The sequence below is a fragment of the Salmo salar genome, chromosome 29 (genome assembly GCF_965601325.2).
Source record: "Salmo salar chromosome 29, fSalSal1, whole genome shotgun sequence".
Lineage (NCBI taxonomy): Eukaryota > Metazoa > Chordata > Actinopteri > Salmoniformes > Salmonidae > Salmo > Salmo salar.
The window spans coordinates 14,279,693-14,301,113 of NC_138319.1; the positions used below are offsets into that span (position 1 = coordinate 14,279,693).

Genomic DNA, 21,421 nt, shown 5'->3' on the forward strand with positions numbered 1-21,421 from the left:
CCCATTCTTCTCTGCAGATTCTCTCAAGCTCTGTCAGGTTGGATGGGGAGCGTCGCTGCACAGCTATTTTCAGGTCTCTCAAGAGATGTTTGATCGGGTTCATGTTCAGGCTCTGTCTGGGACACTCAAGGACATTCAGAGACTTGTCCCAGAGCCACTCCTGCGTTGTCTTGGCTGTGTGCTTAGGGTTGTTGTCCTGTTGAAAGATGAACCTTTGCCCCAGTCTGAGGTCCTGAGCAGGTTTTCATCAAGGATCTCTCTGTACTTTGCTCTGTTCACTTTTCCCTCGATCCTGACTAGTCTCCTAGTCCCTGGAGCTGAAAAACATCCCCACGGCATGATGATGCCACCACCATGCTTCACCGTAGGGATGGTGCCAGGTTTCCTCCAGACGTGACGCTTGGCATTTAGGCAAGCACATTTATTTACCATTTAAAAAAAGAAATACCTTATTTACATAAGTGTTCAGACCATTTGCTATGAGACTCGAAAGTGAGCTCAGTTGCATCCTGTTTCAATTGATCCTCCTTGAGATGTTTCTGCAACTTAATTGGAGTCCACCTGAGGTAAATTCAATTGATTAGACATGATTTGGAAAAAGCACACACACCCGTCTATATAAAAGGTCAAAGAGTAGACAGAGTATGTCAGAGCAAAAACCAAGCCATGAAGTCAAACTAATTGTCTGTAGAGTCTCCGAGACAGGATTGTGTCGAGGCACAGATCTGGGGAAGGGTAGCAAAAAATTACCAAGAACCTGATGGTCACTCTGACAAAGCTCCAGAGTTTCTCTATGGAGATGATTGTCCTTCTGGAAGGTTCTCCCATCTCTGCAGCACTTCACCAATCAGGACTTTATTTTAGAGTGGCCAGATGGAAGACAATCCTCAGTAAAAAGGCACATGACAGCCCGCTTGGAGTTTGCCAAAAGGCACCGAAAGGACTCTCAGACCATAAGAAACAAGATTCTCTGGTCTGATGAAACCAAGATTGAACTCTTTGGCCTGAATGCCAAGAGTCACGTCTGGAGGAAACCTGGCACCATCCCTACGATGAAGCATGGTGGCAGCATCATAATGTGGGGATGTTTTTCAGCAGCAGGGACTGGGAGACTAGTCAGGATTGAGGGGAAGATGAACAGAGCAAAGTACAGAGAGATCCTTGATGAAAACCTGCTCCAGAGCGCTCAAGACCTCAGACTGGGGTGAAGGTTCACCTTCCAACAGGACTACGACCCTAAGCACACAGCCAAGACAATGCAGGAGTGGCTTCGGGACAAGTCTCAAAGTCCTTGAGTGGCAAAGCCAGAGCCCGGAATTGAACCCGATCAAACATCTCTGGAGAGAACTGAAAATAACTGCGCAGCGACGCTTCCCATCCAACCTGACAGAGCTTGAGAGGATCTGCAGAGAAGAATGGGAGAAACCCCCAAATACAGGTGTGCCAAGCTTGTAACGTCATACTCAAGAAGACTCGAGGCTGTAATCGCTGCCAAAGGTGCTTCAACAAAGTACTGAGTAAAGGGTCTGAACACGTAAAATTTGATATCAGTTTTTTTTTTTTTTACCTGTTAGGGCTAGGGGGCAGTATTGACACGGCTGGATAAAAAACGTACCCGATTTAATCTGGTTACTACTCCTGCCCAGTAGCTAGAATATGCATATAATTATTGGCTTTGGATAGAAAACACTCCAAAGTTTCTAAAACTGTTTGAATGGTGTCTGTGAGTATAACAGAACTCAAATGGCAGGTCAAAACCTGAGAAGATTCTGTACAGGAAGTACCCTGTCTGACCATTTCTTGGCCTTCTTTGCCATCTCTATCCATTACAAAGGATCTCTGCTGTTACGTGACACTTCCTACGGCTGCCATAGGCTCTCAGAAGGCGGCAAAAAGCTGAATCGTGGCTTTGCAGGCTCTGGCTGAAAAAAAGTAGCGCATTTGGGTAGTGGCTGGTTACAGTACTGTGAGACTCAGGCTCGTGCCTGCGTCGACCGAATGCTTTGTTTTCTTTCCTCTGTTTACCTAAACGGAGATTCCCGGTCGGAATATAGTACGGTAATGGAATATTTAGAATTTTTTTTGTCACGAATTGCGCCATGCTCGTAACCCTGATTTACCATTTCGGATAGTGTCTGGAACGCACGAACAAAACGCCGCTATTTGGATATAACGATGGATTATTTTGGACCAAACCAACATTTGTTATTGAAGTAGCAGTCCTGGGAGTGCATTCTGACGAAGACAACAAAGGTAATCAAACTTTTGTAATAGTAAATCTGACTTTGGTCAGGGCTAAACTTGGACGGTGTCTAAATGGCTAGCCGTGATGGCTGGGCTATCTACTGAGAATATTGCAAAATGTGCTTTCACCGAAAAGCTATTTTAAAATCGGACACCTCGATTGCACAAAGGAGTTCTGTATCTATAATTCTTAAAATAATTGTTATGTTTTTTGTGAACGTTTATCGTGAGTAATTTAGTAAATTGTTAGTATATTCCCCGGAAGTTTGCGGGGGGGTATGCTAGTTCTGAACATCACATGCTAATGTAAAAAGCTGTTTTTTGATCTAAATATGAACTTGATTGAACAAAACATGCATGTATTGTATAACATAATGTCCTAGGATTGTCATCTGATGAAGATCATCAAAGGTTAGTGCTGCATTTAGCTGTCTTCTGGGTTTATGTGACATTATATGCTAGCTTGAAAAATGGGTGTCTGATTATTTCTGGCTGGGTACTCTGCTGACATAATCTAATGTTTTGCTTTCGTTGTAAAGCCTTTTTGAAATCGGACAGTGGGGTTAGATTAACGAGAGTCTTGTCTTTAAAATGCTGTAAAATAGTCATATGTTTGAGAAATTGAAGTAATAGCATTTCTAAGGTATTTGAAAATCGTGCCACGGGATTCAACTGGCTGTTGCGTAGGTGGGACGAATTCGTCCCGCCTAGCCCAGAGAGGTTAATAAACGTGCAAAAATGTCAAAACAACTGTTTTTGCTTTGTCATTGTGGGGTATTGTGTCTAGACTGATGAGGGGGAAAAAAACATTTAGTCAATTTTAGAATAAGTCAAGGGGTCTGAATACTTTCCGAATGCACTACTAAAATGTAACAATCTCTGACAGATCCCACCCAAGCAAAGCTGATTACCTTTTCGAAACTGTAGAGGGCTACCACTATACTCTACCACAGTAAAAAAGGAAGTTGAGAACACGATTGAGCTGTCACGTAGCCAAGCGACTGAAAATAAGGAAGAGAATGCAACTGGTGGAGTCACACTGTGAGTCATCTCGATTTCACAGTCAGAGGGCATAATTACAAATTGCTTCAAAGGGAGAGGCAGCTGCTTTCAGGCTTTGATAGGGGGGGAAATTAAAAATGTCTCAAGTTGGCTGGTCAGATATTCTGAAAACAGCAGCTTTATGTGATGAGGAGTCAAGGTATTGGTACAAGAAGCTTTGTGTGCTTCTTCCGCGCCCTATAACAAAGCCTGCATATAATTTCATGGATTAATAGCTGACACAAAAAAATAAAACTTTCTTTGAATAAAACGCTCCAAACAGAAGTATGCAGGGGTAATTCACTGCTTAGGCCCGTCTCAGGCTGACAACTAAACTCTACTTTCTATAGGATGGCTCCAGCATTATGTACTGTAGGATGGAGATTTGGTGCGGGGGCGCTGTGGCAACAGGGAGGTGTGAAAGATGAATTTCTCCCCTGCTGATGTGCCATCTGTGGTGTAGCATCCCCACTCTATGATGTCCACTGACGCGGGGGGGGGACAGAAGGCTTGCATGCCCAGCTTAACAGCCCATGATTTTATTTATTTAACATTTATTTAACTAGGCAACTCAGTTAAGAGCAAATTATTATTTACAATGACTGCCTACCCCGGCCAAACCCTAACCCGGATGACGCTGGGACAATTTTACACCGCCCTATGGGGCTCCCAATGATGGCCAGTTGTGATACAGGCCAGGATTGAACCAGGGTCTGTAGTGACACCTCTAGCTCTGAGATGCAGTGCCTTAGACCACTGCACCACTCAGGAGACTGAATCAAATCAAATGTATGTATGGGATTCATCTTAACCTTCAGAAGACAGGTGGTGGTGGTGGGGTGTGTGTGCACGTGTGTGAATGATGCAGGGTTGTATTCACTTGGAACCTAATGGAAGCAAACTGACCAAAACGAGGAGGGACTAACTGAACTTGTCCAATTACAAACTCTTGTTTCTGTTGTAAAACACTTTCCGTTGCTAAATGTTTCGCTACAGTGTGCACTAATGAATACACCTGTTCGCCAGGAAGCTAAGGATACTCTGTCCTCAACCCTTTATCTTCAGGAGAGGCCAGGTTATTTATAGCCCAATGTTGAGTGTCTAATGCAAAGGCCATTTTGCATGTACCTGCTGAAGATACAAGAGAGGGACTGATAACTGGATCAGGTACTGGAATGCTAATGATGAAGCATCTGCTGAAAGATTTAAGTGTGTTCATAACCTTCCTATAATACAGTGCCATCACACAACCCATTGACATGTAAGGAGAGATGATGTTCTCCTCAAACCAAGAACGATTGGTTGCATTTCAGTTAGGATATTTGAGGTCCATATGGACAGTCGGGCTTCCTACCCAAGAGAGGATGAGGGTACATTATCTGTCCCTCTGATCAGTGGCATGAAAGGGATTGGGAAGTGAGAAAGTTAAAAGGAATGCTTCACAGAACCAGTCAGCATCTCCCAGAGCTGGCACATACACATCAGAGAAATAACATGCAAAACGTAGGCCTACACATTCCCCTTTTAACTACTCCCAGCAATATACACCCCACAACAACTATAGGCCCTGCCTACACAATTTCAACATCCCCCTTCTTTGATGTTTTACAGCACATAGCAAGAGACGAACAACAAAGGCGGCCTCCAACGCATGTTTTAAATCTGCTAACCAGAGAAGGCCGAGCTAACACTATAGCACTTCCGTCAGATGTTTTCACAGCTTGGTCGCATAGACTAGATGTAATATAGTACATGTAAAGCAGGAACACTCAAATGAGTATCATATGTTGTGTTTGGTATGGTTATATAAGACAAAAAGGTTAACGCGGACGTCTAGCAACCCGAAGGATGCGTGTTCGAATCTCATCGCGGACAACATTAGCATTTAGCAACTTTAACAACTACTTACTTAGCTAGTTTGCAAATACTTAGCATTTTAGCTAACATATTTACATTTACTATGTTATGTCTACCCGAGTCCAGGTTGGTTTTCAAGGCAGGGCGCAAAGGCCCCAGAAGCAACAGCAAAGGTTGGTGACCCTAATATTTCCTAAGACACGATGTCCCTGTAGATAGGCTATGCCTACTACGTTTCCATCGAGAGATACCCTTGTCCTTGCGCATACGTTAAAAATAAGTTGCCCTTGCTTCTGCTGTTTTTGGTATGCTATTTAGATGAACCTTGACTTTTTCCACTACATGAGTAAAGTGTCATGTCTTCACAAAAGGTGCTTGTCGACATGCACGGACATGCACTGTAGCTGAGAGACAGCGGTTAAGCACAGCCAGGAGGGCTTTTTAGGTTGCCCTTGTGCAAAGAACAGACCTGCTGAATCCTGGACTAGCATCAGTAGATTCCTGTCTTCCTTGGCCAATACGCGGGGGTCAGGAATTTGGAGCGTTCATACAGGACCAAACAAAAACAAAGCAAGTATAAGAGAAATGCACTAGTCTTGAGTCGACTTTTGGGCACACATTCCTAAAAATAACAACGCATATTTCGTTGATGTGTTTTGGGTCTGTTTGACAGCAGAGCCAACAATAACAAGACAGAACGTGTCCGACAAAAAAAAGTAAGAGGACCCTGTGCACTTAACTAGCTTTATTCAAATACATCCCTTTTCTTGAGGTACTCACTGAAGTGAGTGGATACAACGCGTCCACAGGCCATGCAACACACAACATAAATGTCATGATATCAACATATTTGTAGACTGACTGCCTACTGATTTTGAATTGATGATTGTGAGTATCCATCAGAAGAGATGAATACAGTGAAAGCTCAAATGTTGCTTGGTGGTACATAACCGATTAGGAACGCTAATCTAGTTTACTTCATAGGTGAAATTCAACCTCGGTTAGTTCTCTGTATGCAGTCCCACCGTCGAACCCTATAAGTGAGTCAGTGTGAATCAACTAAAATGATTGCCTTACGAAACATGTGAACTGCAATACAGCTCTGCAAAGTTTGTGTGTGAGCACTTGTGGCGCGCCAATGAGCGCAGTCGTTTTTTTTCCTTCCAAAAATGTGTACGGTGAAATTTCGCGTAACTTCAGTTGCAGTGCAAGATATGTCGCGGTATTTCTAAGCACATGTAGGCTACTACGGACTACAATCACCTCCATCGGCCACGCAGCCTTCGCCAGTAACGTTATCCTGTAAAGAAACTGCTACAAAGTAAAGGACAACAAATGCAATCCGTTGTCAATACTTACAACTATGATCAGAGATTGGCGAACAGAATGGTCCGTGTATCACATAGCGGCGGACAGTTATTCCCGTTAATTCATTGAATGGTCTTGTCTCACTGGTAAATCACAGGACGAAAACGACTTTATCAAGAGCGACCAGGATACAGAGTCCACCACCGCTTCGTAATACTGGGCGTGTTCAAGGGAGCGGGATGAAAAATGGGTTTACAGCCTGCGAATCCACGCTGACGTCAAAGTAGCCTACAGCTATTAATACAAATGCACTGAACAATATGAACAGTAGCCTACAGTAATAAAGGTATGGTGCATGTAAAATCTAAATGTAAGAAAGAACTGTCACTCAGTTAGGAAGGCTATAGAGGTCACAAATATTTGTCTTGGTATGTTATGTTTATTAGGATAATATTGTATATTGTTGTGCTATTATAATGTAATAAAGTTGTGTGTCAGATGAACAAAGAATGAATGCATTAACCTATACTGGGAATACAAAGCATGTGGAGTATGTGTATCTTCTAAAAAATAAACGACGCTCCAGAATTGATCAAGACTAAACTGAAATGCAATGCAGTCCTTTATGAGTCATCGTGCTGTACAGGATGAGTAGATCGAGATTCAGTTGAGAGAATTTTACTGGGTCAACTCAATTGAGCTACCACTGAAGTGAGAGGCTTTCATGGTGATTTCACAGAAAGTTGGCCAAACCCAACCGGTCTCTGAGCAGTAGGAACAGCCAGCAGAAATACTCCTAGTTGTTACTGAACTGTCTGGCCTGGCTGCACTGGTTTTATGGGATTCATCTAAAATGATCTTTCTCTTTGTTAATGACCCATTCAATTACAGGTATGTGATAACGACTAATTCAAATGGCCCATTTCTCATGGTTGGGGCATGCACCAGTCTATTGTACCTGCATTTTGAAAAAAAAGTGGAAAGCGAAAATGAATGTTTTGTCTCATAAAAACAGATCAAACAGCTTAAGGGTTCTCACAGATCAGACGCAGATTGATACTGATATTCTTATCTCCTCATCATCACCAAACCACATGCACCGTTAAATGTAGTTTGTGAAGTGACAAAGGAAGTCTGTCTACGTCTCTTAAAGAAAACACCTCAACGCGCACCCCAGCTGAAGGCCTTGCTTCCTCCTTTTGGTTTGCATGCAAATCAGCAGGAACAACTTCTGGTATAAGTAGCCTGTCTTACAGATCTGCACCTTAACATTACAACTTTCACACCTTCCCCCACACATTTCCTCACCACCTCTACCCCAGTCATAACAGGTATTGTAAGTGGACATCCACTCAGATGCTTGCTATGGCTGGCCAGATGCCAGGACAAAAACACCATCAGACCCGTATCGGGCATTTCAACTTGTAATGATCTTGATGCTCCCACATGGAGGAAAAAACTCCCAATTGGTAACTTTAGATTCAACTTCCTCAAGATTAAAAGTAAAATTAAAGCTAGCCTATATTTCTCTTGCGACATGGCTGACAACCACATACGGTATATAACACAACGAGATAGACTTTATTTACAGCATCTGTTCCTACAGTGGACAAGGACAGGTACTGGTGTGTTTGCCCCATACAAGCACCATGCTGGCCAAGCCTGTTTACCCTCTGATGAGCCATGGAGGTAACAGTCATACGATGGACCACAGTGTACCTCTTTGAACCAATGATAGTCTTACTGCCAACCACATGTCCCTAATCTAAGCACTGTCACTTCAAACATGTTTACACTACAGATCACAGTGCCAATCCTAAGTGAAATGAATATGGTTGTAGAGTTGTACTGGTAACTTGTAATAACACTCCATTATTGGTCTCTGTAGGCTACATCTCAGATTTGAAATATGGTTTGGAAAAGTAGGCCATAAGTCATGTGACTCTATAGCCTACATACAGAGCATTGAGGTTAAGAGTGTGAGATTTGTACAGCAGATTTTGCACTCAACATCATGTCAATAGACCATAGCCGAGTCACATTATAAACATGACATTTAAAGCCTAACACTAGCTTTCTGAACATTTTCACTTCCACGTTCGAGGTATGAGACACTGCAGCAGAGGAATGGAATGGGGTTCAAATGGGATGGAAATTATTTCAAATTCTTAATCTTCATATTCAATATGAATGCTTATCAGGTATGGGTACCTAAGTCATAAACTCGTATATCATACTATTAAACAGTCTTTCCAAACAGTCCCACTTCATCTCTGCTTACCTCGTGTCAAAATAAAAGTCCCCCAAAAGTTATAATTTTTTTTGTCCACATTATGGCGCACGTGCAGGAATTTTATTTTGACATAAGACAAGCAGAGAGGTAGTGTGTCTACAACAGACCCACGTTTGGAAAGTTTGTTTAATAATAGTATCCTTTAGATATTTGGTCTCAAATTCCCCCGTCATAATGACCAACCGTCCTTGTCACCGGCACATTAAATTGAAATGGAATTGTAATTAACTTCTTGTTTCCCACGGACTGTTTTTGTGCAACCCAATACAATTGAAAGCGACGCTAGTGAATACACCCTCGTTGCTAAAAAAGCACCTACAGTATACAGACCCCAATGAATGATCCTCCTGTTGAATACTCTGCTCCTATTCACAGCAGCACACTTACTTAGCCAAACATCAATAATAACAAAACAATATTATGTTGAAGACCATCTTTACAAGTAACATTACTTTATTGCTTTTACCGTAATGCTCGAAGTGCAAGAAAAGGCAGTCGTCCTCCACCTGGTAGCTACCACGCTAGCAGCTCAAAGAATAACGATTTGCTTCAGTTGTCCGCTATTTCCGGGTTGGTATAACGTCATTGTGCAACAGACAGGTTCCATCCTCAACAACGCGCGAGAGGTTGCATTGAATGCAAATCAAACACAACTGAACAACGGGTCGCGGCTACAGTAGGCGGATTAGTATTACTGTCTTTATGTTGCCGAGATCAAATGTTATTTACAGTGTGTTGAAACATGTCATGCAATTTCGTGTTACATTAACGTGTAACCTAATACGCAAGAAAAAAAATAAAAGAATAGCCCGAAGCAATGTTTGCCTAAAAAAATCCTTACACCTATCAGGCCAAGTTGAACGTGAAACAATAACCACCTCGACAAATAATACATAGGCTATAGTCTAAAGTGGAAAGTAAACGTTCATTTAGCCAGTATATAGGCTAAATTGCAATTCCATGTTAATTTAAGACCTACATTTTCATACAATTAAAGTATGAACATAATATTCAAAACTAAAGTAGGCTATGAAAAATGTTCGAAATACTTTGGAAAATACAATTTCTTTCTCCCTTCTTTGAAATACTGATCTAACATGATTGTGTCAGCGTTAAGCAAGAACTTTGCTCCTTGGCTTTCACCTGTCCAGTCACGTCTGATATATGATTAGCCTACTTCAAGAACCGGGGGAAAAAAGGAAACGATGATGGGCTGCACATGTGCGCTGATTGAGGGGCCGCATTAATGAATGCACATGCCTGACTTCAATCAAAACATTACTGGAGCCCCGACTATAAAATGTCACCTACATTTTACAATAGTCCTTTACGACGGCGAGGTGCGAAAGTATTTAGACTTGGGTAACGCAAACAATTATTATATTCAATTTCGAGCACTATACTCTTAGAGGCTTCTTTGGCTGAAGTTTATCTGTTAGCAGAAGCTAGTTGAAAATGGTGAAGGAGAGAACCCACATAAACGTGGTCATCATAGGCCATGTTGACAGCGGAAAGTCAACCACCACTGGTCACCTGGTCTACAAATGCGGCGGTGTCGACCCAAGAACAATCGAGAAGTTTGAGAAGGCTTCAGCCCAGGTAAGGAACTAATTGGCGTAATATTTATATGTATTAAGCAACTACAACTGTAACTAATTTTAAATTCTCTCATCCTACAGATGGGCAAGAGCTCTTTCAAATATGCCTGGGTGTTAGACAAACTGAAAGTTGAGAGGGAGCGGGGAATTACCATTGACATTTCATTGTTGAAATTCAACACACACAAATACACTATCACGATAATTGATGCTCCAGGCCATCGTGACTTCATCAAGAACATGATCACAGGGACATCACAGGTGAAGTTGCCCATTGTAGTCTCTGCCTGGGGGCTTTTAACACTTCAGGCCAATATGAATTACTGGTTTTGGTGGTAACCTTTTCTTAAGCCTTTGTTCACCATTCATTTCAGGCTGATGTTGCCCTCCTGGTCGTGTCTGCGGCCAAAGGGGAGTTTGAGGCTGGTATCTCCAGGAATGGCCAGACCAGGGAGCATGCCTTGCTTGCCTACACACTCGGTGTCAAGCAAGTCATTGTCGCTGTAAACAAAATGGACGTTACTGAGCCACCATACAACCAGGCGCGCTTTGGTGAAGTGGTCCGAAGTGTGAGCACTTTCCTCAAAAGAATCGGCTATGATCCCACTGCTGTGCCTTTTGTTCCCATCTCTGGCTGGACCGGTGAGAACATGCTTGCCCCATCTCAGAAAGTGAGTATTTTTGTAATCACATTCGTCCACATTTAAGTAACTTTTATCCATCTGTGATGCATGAGAACCCTCTTCTGCTGTGTAGATGTCCTGGTTCAAAGGCTCTAAAGTCAAGAGAGGGGAAGGGCATGCAAATGGGAGAACTCTACTTGAAGTCCTGGACTCCATCCATCCACCAGTGCGTGTTGCCAACAAGCCTCTGAGGCTGCCCCTGCAGGATGTATACAAGATTGGAGGTGAGCGGTGGCTCATGGTGTCTACATGTTTCACAAATTGTGAGTAGTTTAATTGTCGCTTTTCCCCTGTTCTACAGGAGTGGGCACGGTTCCAGTGGGGAAGATCGAGACGGGGATCCTGAAGCCCGGCATGATCCTGATGTTCTCTCCTGCCAAGCTGACTGCCGAGGTCAAGTCCATTGAGATGCACCACGAGGGTCTGCAGATGGCTGGGCCTGGCCACAACGTGGGGTTCAACATCAAGAACGTGTCTGTAAAGAACCTCCGCCGTGGTGATGTGGCGGGGAACGCCCAGCATGACCCTCCCTCTGATGTCAACAGCTTTGTGGCACAGGTACAGGGCAATGTCCGTATCTGAATATGGCAATTCAGTATTGAAGGCGAGTGTCCCATTATCTAATGTACTGATGGTTTGTCAAACCAATCTTCTCTGGTTTAAGATGTGAATCTGTCCCCCCCCACTAGTGCAGATCCCTCTGCCTGTTCTGTAGCCCAGTACTGTTTAACTGAAGTCTGTCTTCCCGCAGCTCATAATCCTGAACCATCCTGGCAAAATCAAGGCTGGCTACTCTCCCGTACTGGACTGCCACACCACCCATGTGACCTGCCGCTTTGCAGAGCTGACGGAGAAGATTGACCGTCGCACAGGGAAGAAGCTGGAGGACTTTCCCCAGACCCTGCAGTCTGGTGACGCTGCCACTGTCAAGATGAGCCCCAACAGACCCCTCTGTGTGGAGAGTTTCTTCACCTACCCTCCTTTAGGTACCCTTCTCTCAATATTTTCAGGCAATATCACTGGTAGTGGGCATGGAACATTTGGAACTAAGTGGTACATTTCTAGTGTAATGTTTGATTAGCTCATGGCTTTCTATCCCATCCAAATGTTGATTCTGCATCATGTGTCTGTCTTTTGATAAATTACTGCTTGTTCACCAGATGTGCCTTACCTAAAATATGGCTGACTTGGTTTTAACAATAAAAGTAATTTGTTATCCACATGTGTTCTGTCTCCAGGTCGGTTTGCAGCGAGGGACTTGAAACAGACTGTTGCTGTGGGAGTCATTAAGTCGGTGGATAAGGACCATGGATCAAAGAAGCATGCACAGAAAGGCCAAGTCTCAAAATAATTTTTATTTTACCAGCAGTTCTGGTATGAAAAAGAGCTTGAGGATAAAGCTTTAAGTTGACTATTGTTTCTGTATATAGTTTGTGTATATATATAATTTGTGTTGCAATACAAAGCACTGTTGCGTTTTTTGAAAAACTGCTTCTCTTAGCTTGTACTACCATCTGGAGTAACTTAAACAATTGAATGGCCTGTCTTAGACAAATGTAGAAGGTTGTGCAAAAAGCTTCTGACAAATAAAAGTCCTTTCAAAATTACTTTTTCACTGAAGTTCTGTACATCTGTGGCAAATGTAAACTAGTGACTATTCCTTGGCTTAACAGCAACCACCTAAGTTTCTTTACTAGACATTTTAGCCTTGTTAAAATTTAAGGCATCATGGTTGACACTACTATTGGCATACTGAACAAAATGTAACCCAAACAAATTTAAGATTACACTGAGTTACAGTAAATGAGGCTTGTCAATTGAAATTAAGGCCTAATCTGTGTTTTGCATTACTGGGAATATGCGTATGGTTGCATAATTAAAAAATGGGCCTCAATCTTATCAGTTTTTGTGCATTCAAATTGACATCAATTAAAGGCAGCTTATGCCTGCCCATAACCCCACTGCCACCATGGGGCACGCTGTTCACAAAGCTGACTTCAGCAAACTGCTCGCCTGCAATGCCATCCATGTGGTTGAGGCCGGGTTACAAGCATTTCGCTACAACGTCTAACCATGTATGTGACCAATAAGATTTGATTTGGACATGGAAAGTGATTGTGTTGGCTTGGAGAAATAAACTTTAATTCTGGCAACAGCTCTGGTGGACAGTCTTAGTCGCATGCTCCCTCAACCTGAGACATCTGAACTGCATATAGTGGCCTTTTATCCCCAGTGCAAGGTGCACCTTTATCATGTTTAGTCTACTTGATATGCCACACCTGTGAGGTGGATTATTTAGGCTTAGTGGAGAAAAGCTCACTAAAATGTGAATTTGAGAAGCTTTTTGTGCATATGGAACATTAATGGAATCTTGTAATTCAGGTCATGGGACCAACACTTTACATGTTGCCTTTATTTTTTTTCAGTATAATAAAGACATCAAATCCATTACAACACTTATTAGTACAATGGAATGATTGGGGTTGATACCAGAGGAGATGAAGTCAATGGGGAGTGAAGGGTACATATCCTGTTCACTATTTGCAATTGCCTGTCATCCAAAAAAAGTACTCAGCGTTCTGGGACAACCCTGTCTGACACGCAAACTTTATTTCTGCTTGACTGCCTCGCTGGATTTAATAAATATCCACAAACTACATTTTAGTTTGTATCCTTAACAGTGGAGCTCTCGTCTGGAAATCATTGACGCCACTACATTAAAGTTTGAAATGTCATTGGACATTTGTTCAAATCTCTCCAGGCCATCAGAATTTTCACATTCTTGCTTACTGACATTGACCTTCCCATATGTACTTGTGAGTTTTAGTGGCTATCAGAAGTGGTTCTTCAAACCCTGATTTGAGTGGCTTTTTAAATAGCACTCTGCTCAGTTCCACATAACTTGACAGAGTGAAACGGTGTTAAGGAGTCTACTACTGGTGACCTGTGCGGTTCCACAGGGGTTTCTGATATCCCACCATACAGTAGCAGCAGGTGTCAATACTGTAAAACAATCCGAATACATGTACACACAAAGCGAGCAAGAACAAGGAATACATTGAATGAATACATATTTAATCCTCGGCTGAGTAATCCTGGTAGGTTTCAGTTGGAGATATGAGAATCTCCAGTCTAATGTGGTGTAGGATGAGGAAACGGTGAGACTAGTGAGATGATCTTTCCTATTCCTTCACATTCGGCCTTCTCCAGAAATGCAAGCAATGATATCAGGGATGACTAGTAAAATGATTACAGATAAAATGCAAACACGGCTGCCCTGATACTTGGTTATTATCTGGCAGGCAGAGAACGCATGTATTCTTGTACATGTTTGTACAATAAAACATGTATATACACACACACACACAAATATATTTACATACATATATACACAGTAACAGCATAAACATACACTTTAGGGTAAGAGTGGCTACGGCAGCCATAGGTCGTGCTCTAAGATTAAGATAATACTGGTAAGAGGAAAAATACACACATTTTTATTTACAAAATGGATGTGCTCAGCATCCAGTGGCTAGTTGAGCCTACTTGGGTTTCTTCATTGCGTTTTTTTCTTTAGAACACTGGTTTCACGTCAGGTTGTTACAGTAGCTATTTACAGTACAGGGGTACTTCTAGGGATTAGGGCGGGGGGGGGAGGGGTTAGTGCAAGCCTCGTCTGGCTGTCAGTCACTCAGGATGTGGACAAAGGACATTGGGAACACCCCTTTCCTCTCCGGGTGCCCTTCAATGTGGCCGATCTGAAAGGAAACAGAATATGTGAGTTGAGGAGAACAGCACTGCACAGGTGTTCTTGTTCAATGTTTAGCCAGCTATTAGGTTTGTTTGACAGTGTGAGTATGGTAAAGTTGTAACTATTTAAGGTAACACCCAATGATTTATGTACACACTAGATGACTTACAGGGGACGCTGTTCAAGCCACTGCGCCTCCATCTTGGCACTTCCCCACCATTGGGTGATTTGTGATGTTCTACTTGTGCTTCACATGACTGTGTTTTTGTATTTTAATGTGTTTTGTATTTTAATATATATATATATATATATATATATAGTGTAAATTTGTGTTGTATTGTGCAAGGCACATTTGAAAAAGAGACCTAGGTCTTCCCTAATAAAATAAAGGAAAATTGTATTAAAAAAATATATATTTATAATATATATATATATATATATATGCAGTGCCAGCCAAAAGGTTAGACACACCTACTCATTCAAGTTTTTTTCCCCAAAGTTTCTACATTGTAGAATAATAGTGAAGACATCAACTCTATGAAATAACACATGTGGAACCATGTAGTAAAAAAAAAAAAAAAGTGTTAAGCAAATCAAAATATATTTTATATTTGAGATACTTCAAAGTAGCCACCCTTTGCCTTGATGACAGCTTTGCACACTCTTGGCAGTCTCTCAACCAGCTTCATGAGGTAGTCACCTGGAATGCATTTCAATTAACAGGTGTGCCTTGTTAAAAGTGAATTTGTGGAATTTCTTTCCTTCTTAATGCCTTTAAGCCAAATCAGTTGTGTTGTGACAAGGTAGGGGTGGTATACAGAAGATAGCCCTATTTGGTAAAAAGACCAATTCCATATTATGGCAAGAACAGCTCAAATAAGCAAAGAGAAACGACAGTCCATCATTACTTTAAGACATGAAGTTCAGTCAATACGGAACATATCAAAAACTTTGAACGTTTATTCAAGTGCAGTTGCAAAAACCATAAAGCGCTATGATGAAACTGGCTCTCATGAGGACCGCCACAGGAAAGGAAGCCCAGAGTTACCTTTGCTGCAGAGGATAAGTTCATTAGCGTTACCAGCCTCAGAAATCAGCAAATAACTGCTTCACAAAGTTCAAGTAACATACACATCTCAACATCAACTGTTCTGAGGAGACTGCGTGAATCAGGCCTTCATGGTTGAATTGCTGCAAAGAAACCACTACTAAAGGACACCAATAAGAAGAAGAGACTTGTTTGGGCCAAGAAACACAAGCAATGGACATTAGACCGGTGGAAATCTGTCCTTTGGTCTGATGAGTCCAAACGTAAGATTTTTGGTTCCAACCGCCGTGTCTTTATGAGACGCAGAGTAGGTGAACGGATGATCTCCGCATGTGTGGTTCCCACCGTGAAACATGGAGCAGGAGGTGTGATGTGTGGGGGTGCTTTGCTGGTGACACTGTCTGTGATTTATTTAGAATTCAAGGCACACTTAATCAGCATGGCTACCACAGCATTCTGCTGCGATACGCCATCCCATCTGGTTTGCGCTTAGTGGAACTGGACAATGACCCAACACACCTCCAGGCTGTGTAAGGGCTATTTGACCAAGAAGGAGAGTGATGGAGTGCTGCATCAGATGACCTGGCCTCCACAATCACCCGGCCTCAACCCAGTTGAGATGGTTTGGGATGAGTTGGACCGCAGAGTGGAAAAGCAGCCAACAAGTGCTCAGCATATGTATGAACTCCTTCAAGACTGTTGGAAAAGCATTCCAGGTGAAGCTGGTTGAGAGAATGCCAAGAGTGTTCAAAGCTGTAATCAAAGCAAAGGGTACTTTGAAGAACCAAAAATCTAAAATAGAATTTTACACTTTTTTGTTACTACATGATATCATGTGTTATTTCATAGTTTTGATGTCTTCACTATTATTCTACAATGTAGAAAGCAGTAAAAATATAGAAAAACCCTTGAATGAGTAGGTGTGTCCAAACATTTGACTGGTACTGTATACACACACACAGATTTTTTAAAATACAATTTTCCTTTATTTTATTACATAATATAATTAAAACGTATGCAATAAGGTGCTTGTAATAGAATAAAAGTAGCAAAAACAAATGTAGACATTAATAAATACATTTCTATAGCTTCTAATATACCGTGCATTCGGAAAGTATTCTGACTTTCTCCACATTTCATTTACAGCCATATTGTAAAATGTATTACATTGTTTTTTCCCCCTCATCATTCTACACACAATACCCCATAATGACAAAGCAAAACCGGTTTTTAGACATTTTTGCAAATGTATATATATATATAACAAAAAAACGGAAATATTACATTTATTTAAGTATTCAGACCCTTTACTCTTGTTGAAACACCTTTGGCAGCGATTACAGCCTTGAGTCTTCTTGGGTATAATGCTACAGGCTTGGGACACCTGTATTTGGGGATTGTTGATTGTTTTTATTTTACTTTGACTTGCATTGTTGGAGATTGGAGTTTAAGATTTTCACTGTACCCTGCAACCCTGTACATGTGACTATTAAACTTCTACTCTAATCTAATCTAACCGTGTTAGGGTAACATCAGTGAGCCTGTTAGAGAGCTGTTACTTACCCACCACTCCCCGTCCTCCTCACCCGTCACTATGATCACCTCTCCCTCCACAAACGTCAGCTCGTCATCGTTGTCGGCCTGGCAGTCATAGATGGTCTTCACCCGCCGAGATTTGGTCTTCCCCTAAACACACATATATGAACATCACCAGAAATGTCACCAGAGACAGTAAATAGTACGTGGAATGGTCTGGTTGCCAAAAGTTTCTGTGTTGTGACCCAACCATTAACAATTCCACTACAACCCTGTCTGTGGCTTCAACCCAAGAGGAACTGGCCCAACCAACCAGTGGGACCCATTTGCAGAACTACCCAGATATTACCCAATGATACCATTAAAGCGCTCTGATTTCTGCTGTGTGTCCTTAAGTGAACTTTACCGTATTCTTCCTGGGCAAGGGCACTGGTGTGTCTGGAGCACACGCCGGGCTCCCATTGGTGTCCTCGCTGCCCTGGGAGGACGGGCTCTCAGTCTCTACCTGCTGATTGGCCGCCGCTGACTCCGGGGGGTGGGGCTTCGGCGCAGGCTCTCCAGGGGGTGGTCTCGGACTGGGCAGATCTGCTGCCCCCGGTTTCGGATGGCCGTCTTGAGAGAGCTGAGGTTTGGGGGGTAGATCTTTGAGCAGGGGTTTAGGTGGTAGGTCCCCTAGCTGCGGTTTGGGGGGGAGGTCGGAGAGCTGGGGCTTGGGTGGCAGTTCTCCAGGTTTAGGGGGCAGCTCAGAGGGCTGGGGTTTGGGGGGAAGGTCCCCTAGTTGGGGCTTGTCGGGTAGAATGGCTTTTGTTAGGCATTCAGGTCCTGGAGGGGATTTCTGGAGCACCTCCAGAGGCAGACCGGGTTTGTCCATAGACGGGTGTATGGTGTCGATCTTACGCAGTGCCACTAAGAGAAGAACCAGGACGCAGGTACTATATTAAACGCATGTTGACTCAGTAAGCCGGAAATAAGGTGGTCTCACCTACAGTTATAGGCATTGCTAATCCAATACAACGTACCTTTCTGAGGTAGTTTGGGTAGAACCCTTGGACCAAGTGTAGACTTTGTGTTGCTAGAAGTAGTGCTGAAAACAGATGGTTATATGAAGTTAATGAAAAATTATAAAAAGATCAGAACTCTATCATGCGTAAACAATATATAGGAAAATATTCTAAATGCCTGCATCCAAAATGGATGCCTATGTACCTTTGCTGCTGTGGAATGCCCTCAAACTTGTTGGATAACGGTGACATCTTGTTCACAGGTGGAGGGATGGAGTCACTTCCTGAAATGTCGAGATGGTTGTGAGATATGGATACATGCTGCTCAGTGTATATAATATTCATCCCCATATTACCCCACAGCCCAAAATGGTCACCTAAATAAGTACATCTTTAATTTTGATTTAATTCTCCTGATTAAATTATTATAATTAATTAAATTATTATTATTATTATTATATCCATTTATACATAAACTGTAACTGGTATACAAATATATTGCTGTACCCAAACATTATAGTAGAAAAGTCTAAGGGAAGGAGATGTCAGGCTGAGCTTTCCATTAGCTACCATTATGGACCCTCGGAGGTAGCTGTACGATGGGGGATCTACACTGAACAAAAATATAAACGCAACATGCAACAATTTCAAAGATTTTACTGAGTTACAGTTCATATAAGAAAATCTGTCAATTGAGATAAATTCATTAGACCCTAATCTATGGATTTCACATGACTGGGAATACAGTTAGGCATCTGTTGGTTACAGATACACTATATATACAAAAGTATGTGGACACCCCTTCAAATGAGTGGATTTAGCCACAGCCGTTGCTGACAAGTGTATAAAATCGAGCACACAGCCATGCAATCTCCATAGATTAACATTGGCAGTAGATTGGCATTACTGAAGAGCTCAGTGACTTTCAATGTGGCACCGTCATAGGATGCCACCTTTCTAACAAGTCAGTTCGTCAAATTTTTGCCCTGCTAGAGCTTCCCCGGTCAAGTGTTGTTATTGTGAAGTGGAAACGTCTAGGAGCAACAATGTCTCAGCCACGAAGTGGTATGATACAGAAGCTCACAGGGACCGTCGAGTGCTGAAGCAAGTAAAAATTGTCTGTCCGAGTTCCAAACTGCCTCTGGAAGCAACGTCAGCACAAGAACTGTTCGTTGGTAGCTTCATGAAATGGGTTTCCATGGCCGAGCAGCCGCACACAAGCCTAACATCACCATGCACATTGCCAAGCGTCTGGTGGAGTGGTGTTAAGCTCGTCACCATTGGACCCTGGAGCAGTGGACGGACGAATCTGGGTTTGGCGGATACCAGGAGAACGCTACCTGCACCAATGCATAGTGCAAACTGTAAAGTTGGGTGGAGGAGGAATAATGGTCTGGGTCTGTTTTTCATGGTTCGGGCTAGGCCCATTAGCTCCAGTGAAGGGAAGTGATAACGCTACAGCATAAAATGACATTCTAGACGATTCTGTGCTTCCAACTTTGTGGCAACAGTTTGGGAAATGCCCTTTCCTGTTTCAGCATGAAAATATCTCCGTGTACAAAGCGAGGTCCATACAGAAATGGTTTGTCGAGATCGTTATGGAAGAACTTGACTGGCCTGCACAGAGCCCTGACCTCAACCCCATCGAACATCTTTGGAATGAATTGGAACGCCGTCTGCGAACCAGGCCTAATTCGCCCAACATCAGTGGCCGACCTCACAAATGCTCTTGTGGCTGAATGGAAGCAAGTCCCAGCAGCAATGTTCCAACATCTAGTGGAAAGCTTTCCCAGAAGAGTGGAGGCTGTTTGGGCAGCAAAAGGGGGACCAACTCCATATAATTAATGCCCATGATTTTGGAATGAGATGTTCGACGAGCAGGTGTCCACATACTTTTGCTCATGTAGTGTACCCTAAAAAAAAGGTATGGATCAAAAAACTAGTCAGTATCTGGTGTGACCATTATTTGCCTCATGCAGAGTGACACATCTCCTTTGCATAGAGTTGATTAGGCTGTTGATTGTGGCCAGTGGAATGTTGTCCCAGTCTTCAATGGCTGTGTGAAGTTGCTGGATATTGGCGGGAACTGGAACATGCTGTCGTACAAGTCGATCCAGAGTTGAGTTCGACCGATTAATCGGAATGGCCGATTTCAAGTTTTCATAACAATCGGAAATCGGTATTTTTGGACACCGATTTGGACGATTTTTTAAACATTTTTATTAATTTAATATATATATATATATTTTTACACCTTTATTTAACTAGGCAAGTCAGTTAAGAACACATTCTTATTTTCAATTACGGCCTAGGAATGGTGGGTTAACTGCCTTGTTCAGGGGCAGAACGACAGATTTTTACCTTGTCAGCTCGGGGATTCAATCTTGCAACTTTACGGTTAACTAGTCCAACGCTCTAACCACCTGCTTTACATTGCACTCCACGAGGAGCCTGCCTGTTACGCGAATGCAGTAAGAAGCCAAGGTAAGTTGCTAGCTAGCATTAAACTTATCTTATAAAAAAAAACAATCAATCATAATCACTAGTTAACTACACATGGTTGATTATATTACTAGTTTATCTAGCCTGTTCTGCATTGCATATAATCGATGCGGTGCGCATTCGTGAAAAAGGACTGTCGTTGCTCCAACGTGTACCTAACCATAAACATCAATATCTTTCTTAAAATCAATACACAAGTATATATTTTTAAACCTGCATATTTAGTTAATATTGCCTGCTAACATGAATTTCTTTTAACTAGGGAAAATGTGTCACTTCTCTTGCAACAGAGTCAGGGTATATGCAGCAGTTTGGGCCGCCTGGCTCGTTGCGAACTGTGTGAAGACTATATCTTCCTAACAAAGACAGCCAACTTCGCCAAACGGGGGATGATTTATCAAAAGTGCATTTGCGAAAAAAAGCACAATCGTTGCACGACTGTGCCTAACCATAAACATCAATGCCTTTCTTAAAATCAATACACAGAAGTATATATTTTTAAAACCTGCATATTTAGCTAAAAGAAATCCAGGTTATTGCCATATTAACCAGGTGAAAT

General features: G+C 42.3%; 3 protein-coding genes across 9 annotated transcripts in view; 1 reads left to right on the forward strand and 2 right to left on the reverse strand.

Annotated features, from left to right (window-relative positions):
* The window catches only part of LOC106590167 (CYFIP-related Rac1 interactor B), a 38,416-nt gene extending 29,077 nt beyond the window's left edge, over positions 1–9,339 (reverse strand). The window contains exon 1 of one of the 2 annotated variants that reach the window (XM_014180837.3): positions 9,210–9,339. The gene's annotated coding sequence lies outside the window, so the exon portion shown is untranslated. Of the gene's footprint in view, positions 1–6,501; positions 6,677–9,209 lie in introns of those variants that run through there. The other variant, XM_014180838.3, reaches the window with a different exon arrangement.
* A 141-nt stretch (positions 9,340–9,480) lies between these two features.
* On the forward strand, positions 9,481–12,631 carry eef1a1l3 (eukaryotic translation elongation factor 1 alpha 1, like 3). Its single transcript, XM_014180836.3, has 7 exons — positions 9,481–10,342; positions 10,423–10,602; positions 10,716–11,012; positions 11,098–11,248; positions 11,326–11,582; positions 11,776–12,010; positions 12,263–12,631. Exons 1-7 carry the CDS (start codon positions 10,199–10,201, stop codon positions 12,373–12,375), a joined length of 1,377 nt encoding a protein of 458 aa, XP_014036311.3. The 5' UTR covers positions 9,481–10,198; the 3' UTR covers positions 12,376–12,631.
* A 776-nt stretch (positions 12,632–13,407) lies between these two features.
* The window catches only part of LOC106590164 (arf-GAP with SH3 domain, ANK repeat and PH domain-containing protein 1), a 72,281-nt gene continuing 64,267 nt past the window's right edge, over positions 13,408–21,421 (reverse strand). For all 6 annotated transcript variants that reach the window (XM_014180835.3, XM_014180831.3, XM_082970676.1 and 3 more), the window contains 5 exons: positions 18,566–18,644; positions 18,379–18,443; positions 17,766–18,265; positions 17,387–17,509; positions 13,408–14,782 (listed from right to left, as the gene is read on the reverse strand). In XM_014180835.3, coding sequence (XP_014036310.2) covers positions 14,708–14,782; positions 17,387–17,509; positions 17,766–18,265; positions 18,379–18,443; positions 18,566–18,644 — 842 coding nt within the window. In that variant the 3' untranslated portion in view covers positions 13,408–14,707. The remainder of the gene's footprint in view (positions 14,783–17,386; positions 17,510–17,765; positions 18,266–18,378; positions 18,444–18,565; positions 18,645–21,421) is intronic.